Source organism: Miniopterus schreibersii, assembly GCF_964146895.1.
Source record: "Miniopterus schreibersii genome assembly, chromosome: 15".
Classification (NCBI taxonomy): domain Eukaryota; kingdom Metazoa; phylum Chordata; class Mammalia; order Chiroptera; family Miniopteridae; genus Miniopterus; species Miniopterus schreibersii.
The window spans coordinates 12688149-12705236 of NC_138115.1; the positions used below are offsets into that span (position 1 = coordinate 12688149).

The window sequence follows — 17088 nt, forward strand, 5'->3', positions numbered from 1 at the left end:
GAAGAAGATGCCCATCTCTGAATAGGCATCTCGCCAGACACCAACCTGCTGGTGCCTTGATCTTGGACTTCTCAGCTTCCAGAACTGTGAGGAAAAAATTGCTGTTGTTTATAAGCCACTCAGTCTACCAAATTCTGTTATAACAAACCGAACAAAGTAAGACAAATGTTTTGGCAGTTAGAGACTTTTGTGTTTACTGCTTGTCTCTCACTGGTGTTTCAGAAAGGTGAGATTTTATGTAAATAAGACACAGGCACTGTAGGCTATCCCCATATTAATAAGATGAATATAATTGAGTCTGGGACCAGTGAACTGTTATAAAATTAGCCCTTATTTAAACTATATGAATTAGGGGAAGCCAATACCAAAACAGATTTATAAATCTCCCTATTTTATAAGACATTCCCCCTCCCAAAAAAATGGGGATGATGATTTTTAATGTATAAAGTACTTTATGTATGTATTAAAATTGATAACTTAATTTTTAAAGCTAGTTAAGATACTCATCAAAGGTATTAAACACCTACAGAATGGTTCATTTTATGGTGACTTTATGGCAAACAGGGTAACATCATCACTCAAACATTCTAATAATACACTAACTCATACTGGGAGCAAAAACATCAAAAAAACCCACCCTCTGTCGCGTCTGGATACTACCTGGGCACATCCGTCCGCGTCCTCACAGCCTCCCCTCCACGTACCACTTTGCCGTTCCAGCCAGCATCACGTTCTTTGCGATCTGGTGATCTGAAGTACGTGAACAAAAGCAGTTGGAATTCAGCTGTGGCATGTTTCAGACGTTAGCCAAGCAGTCCGCCTGGTCCCATACCCAGTCTCTTCCCGAAGGTGGAACTTGTCTGAAGGAACAGTGCAGACAGGCCCTGGCCCCTTAGTGTCTGATCGCCAGCTTGGTTTGTTAGGTGCCGTCTGGGGAGAGGGATGTGCTCTCCAAATAAAATGTGTATGGGGTGCTACTTTTGAGGGTGTAGCTGGGTAAAGAGCAACCAGAGAAGAAACGAGGAAGACGTGGCAGCTGCATTCAGTCTGGGTCAGCTGTTACCAAGGGGCTTTTTGTCCATGGCGGCCTGTGGAAGCACATGCGGCACTAAATGTACCCTAAATATACCAGTGGGGTCGCCCCACCGGTCTCTTCCGTGCCGGCTGCGCCCTGGCAGGACTGTGTTTCTTTCCTTTCCTTCGCCTTCAGTCTCCCAGTGCTCTGTTCCCTTCATCTGAGTGATCACTGCCCCCCATTCCCCCAGCCACTTTCTACGTATCCCTCATGACTCAGGTCAAGTGTCTCCTGAGCAGAGACTTTCAGTGACACCCTGCGCTGGGAGATTTCCCCATTACCTCTTTCACAGCACCTTGAACGTTTCCTTCAGAGCCCTCAACTGAACTATAATTAAATACCCATTTATGGATAACGTGTTTCGTATTCTCTGCTGGGTGTAAGCTTCAAGAAGGCCAGGACAGAGTCACTCTGCGTCACCACTGGATTCCCAGCCACTAGATAAGTGCTTGACATGGAATAGAGGCTCGATACGTATTTGCTGAATGATGAACTGAGTAAATGAATGAATGAAGAAGGCCATGCCCCCTATTTATTCAGTGTGGCACTGGTTAATTTTTACTGTAGTGTCTATGCTCTTTTCAGAATTCTTATTTTAAAATTAAGCTGTAAATGCTAAAAAAATAAAGTAAAATGACCTAGCGATTGGACATGGCGGGGGTGGCTAGTGGCGAGCTGGGTGGTGGGGAGATGAATTATCTTCCATTTAGGTCTATCAGATCAGCCAACTGCCAGGTCATAGTTTGGTTTCACAGAAATGAGACTAAAGCCCCTTTCCGTGTGTTCTTCCACAAAGTCTCAGAAAAAGGTGGAGAGTCAGTAGTTGCTAAATTAAATGGTTTTAGCAATTAGTCTTTATTTTAAAATAATAAACCAATAGTTTTTTATTTATCCTTTTATTGAAGGTTTATACTGTCCAGAATTTTCCTCAAATAATAACCCAATAAGTAGGGAAACAGTCTGGGTACAAGGAGAGAGTAGATACACAGAAAGGGAAGGTGACACAGGGGAGCTGAGCCTTTTAATGTGCAATCTGATTTGCATGTCAGCCACCTTCCGGTAATACTCAGATTGCCTCTATCAACGTGGCCAGAGTTTATACTTACATAGAATGTTTTTGAGGGATGATTGGTTGAATTTTTCTTACTACTCACATTCATATATACACAAACATTTTTCCCCCGCTATATTCTAAAATTTTTATAAAGAATAAAATAAAACCCATGCTTAAAGTTAACCATCAAAAGTTATTTTACATTTTGGTATCTTTCCTTGTCTTTTTGCCATTCACACACTTTATTTATTGGTTTTCTACAGTTGGGATAGTGTTTTGTATGTATGATTTTCATTTCACTTTTATTTTTTAAATCCTCACCGAAGGATATGTTTTTACTGATTTTAGAGAGAGAGAAACATCAATGTGAGAGAAACATCGATTGGTTGCCCCTAGTACGCACCCCGACTGGGGTCAAACCCACGGCCCAGGTACGTGCCCTGACGGAGAACTGAACCCACAACTGTGTGGTGTCCGGGACGACACTCCAACCAGCCGAGCACCCGGCCGGGGCTCATGTACTTTTTATCTTGAGCCTTTCCCATATCATTAAGTCGTCTTCATACATACAATTTCTTGTGACTCTTGACTGGAAATCCAAGTTGTTTATTTCTCAGAAATTATAAACACCTACTTACAGAGACCTTTGTCTGAGTTTATTATTTTTATTTTTTTACTTCAGGGTAGATTCATAAAGAAATTACTGAGTAAAATGGCACATACATTTTTAAGGCTTTTGATACATGTAGTAAAATTGCTTTTTGGAATGCTAATACCAATTTAATTCCTACTTGCTACATATGACAAGACTTAATATCTTTGCCATGAAAAGGTCATACAAATAAAAGGAAAAAATGTTCTAATAGTAAAATAGATTGAGATCAAGAACAGAAAATTTACTAAAGCTAAAATTTAAATATATAAATATGTATGAACAATATCAAATTTCATTAGAAATACATATTATAATAAAAATACTACATTAACTATAATTGTTTCTCCTTTGAAAATATTCAAAGATAAGATATTAACATTAGGGGAAGCTGAGTAAAGGGCATATAGGAACTTTGTACTATTTTTATAACTTTTCTATAGATCTAATATTATTTCAAAAAGTGAAGAATTTAATTTACTCATAAAGTAAATTAAAATGGCTGTAGCGCTTATTCAGTAATGTCATTGTACTTCTTGATCTCATATAAATGAGCCACCGAGCCCCCAAAAATCTTGTTTGAAACGTACCTAACCAGCCCTTCTCTCAGGATACACTGGAGGGGGTCAGTGGGGAAAAAGGGGACATCTGTAATACTTTCAACAATGAAGATAAATTAAAAAAATATATATATATATAAAATATTTCCAGGGAATGCTCTTATTGCACAAGTCTCTGAACCTGCTGCATATGTTATATACTCTCATTTAATCCTTCTATGGTCCTAGAAAATAAGCAGTAAAGTCATCAGGCTCATTTTACAGATGAGAAAACCAAGATGATAAGGTTGAATAACTCATCCAAAGTCAGATTCTAAAATGATTTACTTTAATTGGTTTCATTTATAAGATCTGCCCATTTGGCAGAAATGGCTTACATTTTGGGATTGAATGTTTGTCTTCGTTTCCAGCTGGATATGGTGTTCCCTTTCCAGCAGATGAGCCTACAGACGTTATTCCACGGAGCTGCCAACTAACGACAGATGTTCCACAAGTCACACAGCTGCTGAACATGACGAAGCTCCGCCAAACTGTAATAAAACTCGGGGGTCATCCCCTACGTTCAGCAGAATCAGGTATGCACTCAGGTACCTAAATTATAAGCATATTTATTTGTAAGACCAAAATAAAGGGGGCGAACAGCCTTGCAATTAATCTTTATAGCTTGAAGTTAAATATTATGACACTTCAACATTGACTCGTTAGTGATATATCATTATTTTAAGTTTCTCTTTAGCAACTAAAAGAGAGATTTTTCCTGGATTTTTTTACATGATAAATCAAAACATGCTTAACTATTCCTCTCCTTTTCCTGTATGCTTCCAAGCCCTGCCAATTATACCCCCTAAACATCTCTCAAATCTGTCTCCTCTGTCTTGTTTCTCCACTGTTCTGATCCCCACTGTCATTCACCGTAGCCTCCCAGTTAATCTCCACAGCTGTCAGAACTGTCTTTCTGATCATAGAAATAGAAATGTGATCCTGTCACTCTTTAATTAAAGACTTTTTAAATTAAATGCCTTTCCCACTATCTTAGAAAACAACATGAAAAGACCCTTAGGAATTCACACAAAGCCAACCCTCCCGTCCCAAACCTACTCCACAGTTTTCTCTCCAGACCACCTTTCTCTCGTTCCCCATGTGTGATTTTCTGACCACTCTGTGGGCCTTCACGTGTTCATATTTTGGGATTGCTGTTTCGTTGGCCTAAGATGATTTCGAAGCTTGCCGCTCTGCTTGGAAAGCTCCCATTTACCTTTCTAGACCCAGCTCAAATGCCACCTCTTCTCTACAGCCTTTCCTAATTCTGGCAGACATTGTTCTCTTTCCATGACTTTTCCCTTTCTTCTTTCTCTCTCTCTCCCTCTCTCTCTCTCTCTTGCAGTACTTTTTAATATGTCTGCATTCCTCAATAAAGTGTGACTTTCTCATTCATTTATTTCCCTAGCTTCTAACAACATAGCCCTTGCCATACACCAAGTCAGGGGCTGCAGACTCAAATTACTACAGAGGCCAGTGAGATATCATAAATAAATAAAGTGACCTGGATGGCTGGATATTTGACACATAGAAACGTTTTCTGCTTCAACAGTGAGCCTTATTGGGAGTGGAGGGGGCCTTAGGGAAGAGGGTTGAGATGTGTCAAAGAAATAGTTCTCTACCATGAAAACAGCAACATTAACTACTATGTAAATGATACAGTAGGTGGCGACTAACACTCAGCCTGGGAGGAGCTGTAGGGAGTGGTGAGGACTGTAGCAAACTAGCAGCCCATCCTCAGTGTAGGAGGGGTAACTGCAGTTCAGTTCTAGCCAAGTGCTGCCTTGCTAGAATGCAGGCCCAGTCTCACCAGTTCTTCCCCTTTGTTCAAGACTAGATATCCCAATGTTTATGATAAGTCTCCCACTTTTAAAATATTATCTAAGTCTGAATTTTTTTGGAAACACTCTATGAGCCTAACGAAACATGCCAGTACATGCCAGTTTTCTGCACTGGAATAGTCACCCATAGCTATTGACCAAATGAATGGATAGTGCTTTACAAGTCAAGAAGGCTTAGATGAGTTGTTCCCAACCTCCTATATTTTAGAATCACCTGGGACATTTTTTAAATGACTGACATAAAAAAATTTTTCTAATATCTATACTTCATTCCTAGAGATTCTGATTTAATTAACCTGGGATGAATTTTTTTAAACAGCTTCCCCAGGGTTAAGAACCACTGAGTCACTTATCCCCACAAAGGTCATATGGTTTAGATTATATACTCATAAACATGGGAGTGGTGCAGGGGGAGGTGAGATGGTCATAATAGGGCACTTACGGAAGAAGTCGATCTTGAAGGTATTCAATAAATTAATGTATAAGTGTTTATAATGAATAAATATAAGATTCATGGATATGTAAGGTGGCATATGGATATGGAAGCCCGAGCAAAGCTAAAGAGACAGCAAACTGCCTGGAGGAGCTTACGGAGGGATTGCCAGGAGGAACGGCCTGAGGAGGCAGAACGGCCGTGTTGGAAATACAAGAAGAGTTGCCTCATGTTTCTAAAGTAGAGGAATGCTAACTTCTTTTTTAGGAAGTTGACAATGACGTCAGGACTCAATATGAATTTGTAAGTCAGGTGAGACCAGAGATTAAGGATTGCAGCTAAAATGTCTTTGCAGCAAGCTAGGCATGAAATGACAAGGGGCTGTGAAAGCGGAACTGCAGGGGAAACCGCAGGACGTGGTGACTCCAGGCAGCAGATGGGGAAGAGAGAGTGGGCCAAGTGAGAGGTCACCGTAGAAATGGGAAAAGGGGGTAACCGTGAGGAAATGAATGAATTGCGAGCATGGATTTAGTTTTGCTCTCTGTCTTTATCCCATGTTCATTTAGTCTGGTGAGTTTCCCATATAGCATTACATGTCCTAATCACATGTTCCCAAAGAACTGAGATTGATTTTATAACTTTTTCAGTACAAACCCTGGCAGAGACTGTGTGTAAATTGGCACTACATTTTAAACCCTTTATTATTAAATTTCCAAACTTACAGAACAGTAGAGAGAATATATAACGAACCCCCATATATCCATCACCTGCTTCCACAATCACCAGCTTTGGGTAGGAATTTTTGATAACAATGAGGGCGTGAGTAGTGAGGATTTGTATATTTATTATATACACTGTCTTTAGATGACTGGAGGGAGGAAGAGAGATATATACAATCCATTTTCATTAAAAGACTTTTGGAAAATATATAAAAGGATGCAAAAGAACCCACTACCCAGACAGCCACTATAAACATATTGGGTTTCAATTCAATCTTAATGGAAGATTTGCCACAGAATGAAATGAGAAAGAGTGTTTTCAATAAGCAGGCACTCTCTCTGTATCTAATATATTGGCTTTGATAATTTTCAGTAACAGAAATGATTAAGCTGTAAAGCCCATCAGATAACTCTCTGCTATTGTAAATGTTATTGTCTTCTCTGTATCTTAATGTTTTAATAATTAATTATGTCCTTAAAAGAAAATATAAGTCTATAATCAAATATTTTAAGTGTCTTTTTTAGTTTAAAGTTCAAGGACACATGATGCCTGAGATTAAAGAGGAATTTGAATAAATATTAATTACATCATTAATTCAATATTTAAATTAAACAAAAACTTTTTCATGTGCCATATCTGACCCCAACTTGTAGAACAGGATGTGAGTTCATATTTTGCAGATTTCATAAATAGGCTCTCACTGCATAATAATAGTTCATTTGAGTCATATATACAGAAAGTTGATAAACGTCTAATAGCACGTTTCTTCTGCCCTGTGAATCCCAATTATATTTATATTCATTTATAACTATAGAGTTTACGATTGTTTCCCTTAAGTAAATATTGCACATGTGTGGCAGCTGAGATTACATGAGCATATATTGAACTTTGTGCTTCTCTTTCTATAAATAATTTTCAGCTGCTCACTTTGACGTGTGGGCTTTGAAATTTACTATAGGTGAATATAATAATAATTATTGTTCTCTGTGTAAGATATTTTATCTGAAAGGTGTAGCAAATGAATAGTGCCCAAGGACAGACTTTTTAATCATGGGAAAGCCAGGAGATATTTCTTCATTTGAACTATGTGTTTTTATGTCTTTCTAAAAAAAAAAAAAGGGACTCCCCATTGTGAGATTTGAATTGCATGAGCAATGACTGTGTGTTTTTGTAATTGACTGTACAGTACTCATGTAAATTGTATTTTATTATAAATGCACATATTGAGAGATCCCAATGAAGCCGCTGCAGGAAGAAGTAGGTGTTTCCTATGGATGCTCTCCAGCATGTTTACCCGAGCAGAAAAGGGAACATCGAAACTTCTGCTTTAGAGAGCATTGTGTTGAATATCATATAACTTGACCGAGAGATTTAATAAAATAAATTAATAAAATAAATTTAATAAAATAAAATAAACACACTTAATAAAATAATTGTGTTTCCATAAGGCCGGTGTTGCCACACATTTTTACTGTTCACTTTCCAGTTCCTGGTGCACATTAGCTAATGAGCGTCAGTCTGCAGGTGACTATGAGATCTGAGTCTTATTTCCATTTAATGAGACCCCAGTTTAATTAAACTGGAGAAGCAGGTCTGTTATTGAAGTTGATCCTTCAGCTACTAATGACAAGGTGTAGTCCACTAAGCACAAATCAAAACTAGTAATTTACTTAAAAATTAGGAGGCAGTTCTCGCAAAGCACCCTTCTTTCCACAGCAGCAGTCTCATTGGATTTTTACTGCTTTTTAAATAAGAAGAGACTGACATCCCTGTCTCCTAGCACAGCTGCAAACAGGTGAATTAATGCATCTAGCAGAACCATGAAATAATCATCTAACTGTGCTTGGCATTGGTGAGATCCTTATTGACATTTTTTCTTGCATTCCACATTATGAAAGCAAAATTCAAGTCAAGCAACAAAATCTACTGTAAAGTAGAACCTAAAAAAAAAGGAGTAAGATTCTGACTCCCAGAAAAACAGGACACCCTTTTAATTTCTTCTCTAAACTCAGACTTTGGTAAACCTTATCTTAGGATTGCTGGTTAAAGAGATGTCACAAGTTCTAGCTACAATGTCTGATCATAGTTCAGGGTAAACCTAGTCATCTCTCACATTTGAAATATATATTCTGTTTCCCTGTCTTTAGTAAAAATGAGGCATAATTGATCACATTCCTTCGTTAAAAAGTTTTAAATGTGAAAGGATTCCCTATGGATATCAATCTAGTGTCTGTTATAGCACAGATACCACAAATTATTTATAAAGTGAATTTTCCGTTTTTTGTGGTATTTCTGCCAAATGCTGAAAAAAACTTTGATACATAAATGATACATAAAACATAATATTAAATATTAAAAATACATTTAATCGGTTTGATAATTGTGCTAATTTTGCAAAATTGATTCATTCCAACCCTCACATTCTTCTTTAGATGCCTATTACAACATTGCTTATAGTAACAAAAACCTAGAGACAAACTACTTGTGCATAGTAGGGAACTGATTAAATATCCACCTAGTAAGACATTATCTATGTAGGTGTACAGATGACCTGATCTTCTTGTGATGGCCTAGAAAGGTCTCTAAGCCATGTCAGTCAGTAAAAAATGGCCAAGAATGCCAGTTCTATATGACCCCACTGATAGTTGCTTAGAGCTGCTGGTATATGTGTACACCTTTAAGAAATAAGAAACTGAATAATTACCTTTAGGAACGGAGACTAGTAGAGTCAGGGAAGGAAGATAAGACTCTTATTTCTCATATCATATATTTATTACAGAATTTTAATTTTCTAAATATATTCATGATTTATTATGTCAGCAGATGTATTGTGTTACAACAATTATGAGACATTCCTGGTTCCTTTTGTATATTTTTCTGTCTTTTGAAAACCCCAAGAATTACTATAAAATTAAAATATATTTCTCTAGTAATATAAATATTTGCATTTAATATCAATATTTGCAAAATATATAATGGGAAGGAAATCCAGAATTATCAGCAAAATAAAACCTCTAAGTATATAATTAAATATTAAATTTGTTTATGGTATAATAAGGAAATATATGCTTTTTCACTAATAGTGAACGTAGGACTGTAATCATCAGTGACCTCCAGTAACTCCCAAGACACTCTATTTCTATTTTCATCACAGCACTTACATCACCTGATATTTTCTTGTTTACTTGTTTGCTCATTGCTGTCTCCCATTCTGGAATTTGAGCTTAAAAACTGCAGGGTCCTGTTTATTGTTGTATCCCTAGCACCTAGCTCAGTGCTTTACACCTATTGGGAGCTTACTAAATATTTGTTGATTAAATGATCAAATGACTGAATAAAATACTAGCCAAATAATTTGAGTGGGTAAGTACATTAAGTATCATCATCATCATCATCGTCTTCATCATTATAGCTAATGTTTTTTTGTGTTTTTACTGTGTTCCAAGCACTAAACCCTTTATATATTATAATAGTCAAGGTTCTCCTTGTATATATGTGTGTGTGTATATATAATTAGGGTATCCCAAAAAATGTATACACACACTTTGAATAATTATAAAGGCAGTGTTTATTAAAATACATTTCATTTTCAAAGTTGATCTATCAGCTGTTAAAGTGTGTATACATTTGGGGGAACAGTATATATACACATATATATTGACAGACAGACAGACATATAATAAGGAATTGGCTCACACAATTACAGAGACTGAGAAGTCCCAGGATCTGCAGTCAGCAAGCGGGAGACCCAGGAGAGTTGGCGCTGTAGTTTCTGTCAAAGTCGGAAGGTCTGAGAACCAGGGGAGCTGATGGTGAAAGTCTCACCTGAGGGCAGAAGACCAATCAGTGCCCCAGCTCAGGGAGTCAGGCAGAAAGGTCAAGTTCCCTTTCCTCCACCTTTTTATTCTCCTCAGGCCCTGGACAGAGTGGGCGATGCCCATCCACACTGGGGAGGCCACTCTGCTTTATTCAGCCTACAGGTTCAAATGGTAATCTCGTCCGAAAACACTCTCCCAGTCACTCGTGAGGTTTAATCTGGGTACCCTGTGGCCCAGTCAAAGCCACACATAAAATTAACCGTCTCGCGTAGTGTATCCCATTGAATCCTCCTACACACTTCTTTATGTAGAAGTCATCATGATCAGCATTTTGTAGATGAGGAAACCGAGCCCGCAGACATAAAGGAATTAGTGAGCGCTAGAGCTGGGCTGACCAGGCAGTCTGGGCTCACAGACCCACTCTTACCTACTCACCCTCGTCATGATGCCATTTCTCACTACTACTTAAGCATCATCTTCTGGGGAGCCTTCTTGTTTTATAGGAAACCTGTATTTCTAAGCCCAAATGATGGAAGTTATCTGCCAAAGCCTATATTATATATAAGCTGTACTATGTGGAAAGCTTTCTTGAGATGATAAAATTGTTTCCCTAAAAATGCTTCTCTAGTCATTAAAAGGAAAGAAAAAAACTAGGCTAATTATAACTTTTTAATAAATTAAGACTTTGTGAAGAATAGTAATACGTTACACTTTATTTTTATCCTGTTGACATTTCCTACCTTAACACACAGATGGTGTTCTTACATTGTCTAAGGTTTTACTCAAGTTCAGAGGAGAAAGAGATATTCTAATTTTACTTTTTAATTTGATTTTATTGCCTTTCAAAAATGTCTTAAGCTTTTCATTAATGAGATAAGGCTAAATACTGGTTTTAATTATTTGCAGAAGTTAAAAAATGATTTTGCTCACCTAGGGCCTTTCCTGTGTTAGTCATTTATCTACACACTTGTCTCTTCATGATACATTCAGGGTTTACAGACTGACAGTCCTCCAACTGGTCTAAACAAGCTTTTAATTAAAACCCTTTGCATAGGACATGCACTCTCAAGGCAGCCACAGTTACCCCCACATTCCGCATGCGCCCACATCTGATACCTGCCTGGCACTGAAGCCACTTGAGTTTGTCCCTCCCCCACCCCACACTTTCTTTTCTCTGAAAAAAGATCTTACGGTGTTTTGTTCTATACTTGGTTCCTCATCAACCCCATTAGTCTTCATCACATACATTAATTATCATATTTATGAAGTTCTGGTATCAATTGACATCATCGTTAATAGAGCACTTTTCAGAGAGCAATATAAAAGTTTTTCCCAAAGCTGCCCGGAAAATGAATAGTGGATGTCAGCGGATGTAGGAAGAATGGCCGGTGCTGGGCGCCAGGGGCAGCGCCTGTGTGGTGAGGCACGGCCCCGTGTGTGCAGACAGACACCCCCGCGCTGTGAGTCCGTTTCTTCAGCTGTGGAGGTGCGATGGCGATGACGTCGCACAGCGATTGGAAAGTGCATAGGGGTCCCGGACGCATCGTCGTGTTTGTCCTTGAAATGTCGAGTTGCATGTCGTTTCCCGACCCCAACGCTAGATGCCAGCCCTCTGATAAACACGCTTGTGCCCTTTGAACTCGCCCCTCGTCGCTCTTGTCCCAGGCGTGCTCGTGTCGTTATCTGTGAATTGCTCGCTGTGCCACCTGCCCCGAGACCGTGGGCTCCGGGAAGGTGCCGTGTCCGCCGCGCTCCTGGCTCAGTGCCCGGGAGAACAAATGATTGGAATGGGCTTGGCAAACTATTAAACGCGATTCAAGACGGAAGATATTAATTCTATGTTTACTAAGCATATACGCCCTACTAAGGATGGTATTTAGCATGTTATGTGCATGTTTCATGTAATCTAACAAAAACACGACTTAAGTACTCTTATTACACCCGTCGTAGGACTGAAGGAGATGAGGTATAGAAGGTGAAGTGCCTTGTCTAAAATAATATCACTCTACGAGATAAGCCTGCCTTTTGTATTCTTCCCATTCTTTATACCAATGCACATATTGTAGAGTAAAAATTAATCTAATTCAAAATCTGGATTCTGGTAGAAGTTTAATTCTGATTTGATTATTAGATAATAGATGTAAGTCTTAAGCATGAACCTCAATGATTAGAGTTGAAAATTCAGCAGGTTTTTCTGGTTAAGCTTTGAAAACCCTGCAAACTGAAATGACTATAATAATTACAACATTGTATCTTGAGACAAAAATGAATGTTTATTTTTCTAAAAGACAATTAGAAAGTAGACCCTCAGGTTTTATAATCTAACTACAAAGGTATGTACCCCTCAGTAAAATAGCAAAATAATTAATGATAACACCTCTGACCTACACCAAGTTCATTTTCCACAAACTCAAGAAAATGAACCGCCTAGAGCATGACTTTAATCTAATCTTGATTTTAACCTTATGTTATGCATATTAATGTCAGCACTTAAAAGAGTCCTTTTAGAATTCAAAAGGCTTGTAGTTTTCTTTTAAGATTTTTCTCATTATAGAAACTTTGTCCCTTCTACTTTTTATTTTAGAAACCAAAGGTCTAAATTACTTTTCCTTGTAGGTTTTAATTAGGACCCTATTATAATGGATACCTAGTATGATACATGTTTATAGAGATAATTATGACAATTAATGATTATAAACAATTATTAAAGTAGAACAGTCTTTAAGAATGTGTGTGTTAATTGTACTAAGTTTTAAAAGGTGTTTTCATTAAAGAGATACTAAATAGTGGAGTATTGGCATACTTTGCTTTGTGGGGGGAAAAAGTGAACTAAAATTTGTAGAAGTTAAAAAAATAAATTTAAATTTAAATACACAGTAGTATATTACTCTTTAGAGAAATCCTATAGTACATACTCTTATAAAAATATAGAATAAGGTAGTTTTCTGTGATTTAGGGGATTAGATCATATCAGGTTTAGGTATGTCTTTAATATCCACCAGATAACTACTGCTAAGCAAGAAATTCCTCTAAGAAATTCAAGGTACTTAGGAATTGTAATTTATTAAATAAATATGAACTAGTTGACATGTTTATTCTGTTAAAATTATAGCTGGAATTGTGACAGTATGGTTTTTCAAAAAAAATAATTTATTGAGGTATAAATTCACATAAACACTACATATTAGTTTCAGGTGTGCAGCATAATGATTTAACATTTACACATGTTGTGAAACAATTACCACAATATGTCTAGTTAACATAGTTACAAAAAAATTTTTTGTCTCGTGATGAGGACTTTTAAGGTCTACTCTCTTAGCGACTTTCAAATATGCAGTACCGTACTAACTATAGTCGCCATGCTGTACATTACGTCCCATGACTAACTTACTTTATACTTGAAGTTTGTACCCTTTTCAGTATGAGTTTTTCAATACTCCCTCCTCCCAAAAATCCTCATTTTAATCTTGGGTACCATCCACAATTTTGGTGAGATTGTCCATTGTCTACCATGTGCTATGCTGGGTCAGCAGATGGGGGTACATACAGTCCAAATTAATGGTCTTTCTACTCAAAGGAACTTCATTGGAGGGAACCCGCATATAGATAAAGAATATGAAAAAAACAAGGAAATTGCCACTGTAAGATGTTTGAACAGAAAGATATACCCATGCCCTCGTGGTGCTTATCACCAGAAAAAAAGGAGGGCTCTTCTTCCAGTACTGACAATTCCCATCTAGGCCTGTGCCTTATCCCATGCAGCCCTTCAGTACTCTCAGTGTCTGTTTCTTTCTGGGAAATTCACATTTGAGAACAAAATCAATAGTTTAGGATTTGTGCTACTGGTCACAAAAGGTACAAATGATGAGTCTATAGTAGAGTTTTCCAGTTGGCCTGGAATTTGTGTGTCATCTCTTTCTGTTATTGATCCTGAAAGACTAACAGTGCTTTGTTGACTCTAAGTGGATATTTGTAAATAACCAGAAAAAATAGAGATTCACACATAGCCACGTCTATTTGTTAACACTATGAAATTTCACCTATAACCTGAATAGGCACCTGGCTGTGGTACCACGGCACTGGTGCCGTTGAGAAACACACCTGTTATGCACGTATCAATGTCTTGCTCATTGTTGACCCATCTCACTCATCTCCACATCCTGGCAGTCGTCCAGTTCTGTTCAGTCTTCCTCCTCAATTTACACATAAAACCTTCAGTTGGATTTTTCTTAAAATGAAATTCTAATCATAGTTAGAAATATACAGCCATTTAATCCAACTTCTCTTCTGACCCATTACATTTAATGATTCATTCACTTTACTCAGCAAGGATTTATTGTGTACTTACTCTGTGTCAGGCTAGGTGCCAGAAATTTAGGGGTGACAAAGCAGGCCACTGGGTTTGTATCTACCGAAGCACACGTTAGCAGAGAAACCCGTAAACGTGTAAAAGTGCAATTCTGACAAGTTATGTGGGGGAAAGTTTATGGAACTATGCTGGGGGACTTAACCCTAGTCAGAAAGGTCCTGGAAGACTTATCTGAGGAAGTGACACATGAGCTGACGGTCTTCAGAAGGAAAAGAGTCTTCTAGCCATGGGCACCAGCATGTGCAAATGCTCTGGTAGGCAGGAGGAACTGAGGCCGCCAGTCTACTGGGAGAGAAAGTGAGGGGTGTGAGGGATGAAATGAAGGCAGAGCATGCAGATCTTTGCAGCTGACTTTAAGGGCTTTTTTTAAAATCCTAAGAGCAGCAGGGAAGCCATTGAAAAGTTTTAAGTAAGGAAAGTGAATGGCCCAATCAGATTTATATTTGAGGGAGACCACTCTGGCTGTATTTTGGAGAAGGCATGGGACAGGCCAGAGTAGATAGAGTAGATCACTTGAGAGGCTTGGAAATCCTCCAGGAGAGGGATGATGGTCGTTTGGATTGCATTGCTGGTGGAGAAGATGGAGAGAAGTAGGCATGGATTGGATATGGAGAGGATGGAGGTGTCCAGGGTGACACCTAGGTTCTAGCTTTTCAAACTGGATGGATTTGGTGCTACTCATTAGACCAAGCTTTCAGTTTGAGGTGCCTTTGAGACATCGAAGAGGCCCTGGGCAAGAAGGCCACTGCATACAGGAATGGAGTTCAGAGGAGAGCATGGGCTACAGATAGAAATTAGGGAGGCATCTGATATCTGAATCTGCCTTACAATATCCAGATTAGCTTTCCAGACATCTGCTTGAACACCTTCAAAGTGACAGAAAAGTCACTGCTTGAATCCTACTCATTCATTCTGATTCTGCCATTTGGACAAGTGGAATCTATCTTCTACCTAATAGGGCTTCAGGAATTTGAAGAAAATTGGAATAGTTTATCTTCTCACCTAGCCACCCACCTCAGATCTTCTGTCCAGCAAAACCTCTCAGATCAATTCAGCAACCTAGCCCGTGCCCATCTCTTCAGCGTCATCTATTTATTACAAACAAAAACAGACCCCAAGCATCCATATGCCCACACATATTGCCTCCACTCAGATCTAAATATGTGTAGCTTCCTAAGTATGGTACATTATCACAAGCTTATGCCTTTTCTCCTGCTATTGCATGGAAAAGTAGTTTTTAATTCCACCACATGTAAAATTGCAGCTCCATAGTACAGATTACTGAGACCAGCTAGCTAACTAGAGGAATGTTTTCAGGGGAGTAGGTCAGACAGAAAGTAGCCAGTAGCTCTTTTATTCTTCTTTTTCTGTTCTCTTGCCACTCAGTCTATTGTATTGTTACAGCAGCCTGAGCTAAGGGAGTCATCTACAGATGGTTTCTGTTTTATTCTGATGCTTGCTAGAAGGCTATGCTGTAAGCTACAGGCCAGAGTTGGTGCATTCAGGGACAACCTCAGAGACTCACGGAAAGGATCAGCTGTTTTTGTTATCTTTAGGGAGCTCTCCTCGTCCCCACTGGTTGCCGGTGGGAGTGGACTTCTTGTGATGTCATGAGAAAAGGAATTTTCTGAGACTCACACTGGAAGAGGACATAGTGTAGAAAGCTTTATTTCTATGGAATTAAACTCCTGAATTTCCAAGGTCCCATTTCCCTCCCTTGGATTGCATTGCTGGTGGAGAAGGTGGAGAGAAGTAGACATGGATTGGATATGGAGAGGTTGGAGGTGTCAAGGATGACACCTCTATTCTGTCTTTTTAAACTGAATGGATTTTGGTACCATTCCATTAGACCAAGTTTTCAGTTTGAGGAGTCTCTGAGACATTGAAGAGGCCCTGGTCAGGAAGGCCACTTCCCTCTGTCCTGCTCAGAAAAAAGTTCCATTTTGCTTTCAGCAAAGCTAAGATTAAATTCGTTGCCCAGAGTTTCCATTCCATATCTGCACAGTCTAATCCAGAATCAGGCTATCTTAGCTTGTGTTCCCCCCTGCATTCCATCAGTCCATTGCATGTGGGGTCCACATGACCATGGGCCATGCAGCTTCTAGGAACATGGGGGAATGCAAGAGAGCCATAAGAGCCAAGAGCCAGAGTGAGTGAATTCCTTTGTCTGGGGATTATGTATTTCCAAATTTTTGTGGGCTTATAGTGGCCTCACCCCCTCTGACCAATTATTTCTGTTCCAGGATAGACTGACAGGTACCTTCCCTATGTCATCCCGACTTTTTTGTGCATGCTCCCATCTCCCCTTTGTCCAGTCCCTTCCCCCAGTGATCTGCAGAAGGAATGGGTCGATGGTTCCCTGGGGAGTGTAAAGTTGCAGCCTCCTGGTGAAGATCCCCAGATAGCCATTCTTATAATTTTGGCCTTCCCTTTGCTCCTTTTCTATTATTAATACCTAGTTAATTACAGTGGTAATATTTTGAACTATTGATAGATACTTCAGTGAAGCCTCTTGGGTACAGACTCC

General features: G+C 38.7%; 1 protein-coding gene across 4 annotated transcripts in view; it reads left to right on the forward strand.

Moving 5' to 3' along the window:
• CFAP20DC (CFAP20 domain containing) overlaps positions 1 to 17088 on the forward strand; it is a 192758-nt gene that overhangs the window by 89182 nt on the left and 86488 nt on the right. For all 4 annotated transcript variants that reach the window (XM_081160760.1, XM_081160763.1, XM_081160762.1 and 1 more), the window contains one exon: positions 3752 to 3916. In XM_081160760.1, coding sequence (XP_081016886.1) covers positions 3752 to 3916 — 165 coding nt within the window. The remainder of the gene's footprint in view (positions 1 to 3751; positions 3917 to 17088) is intronic.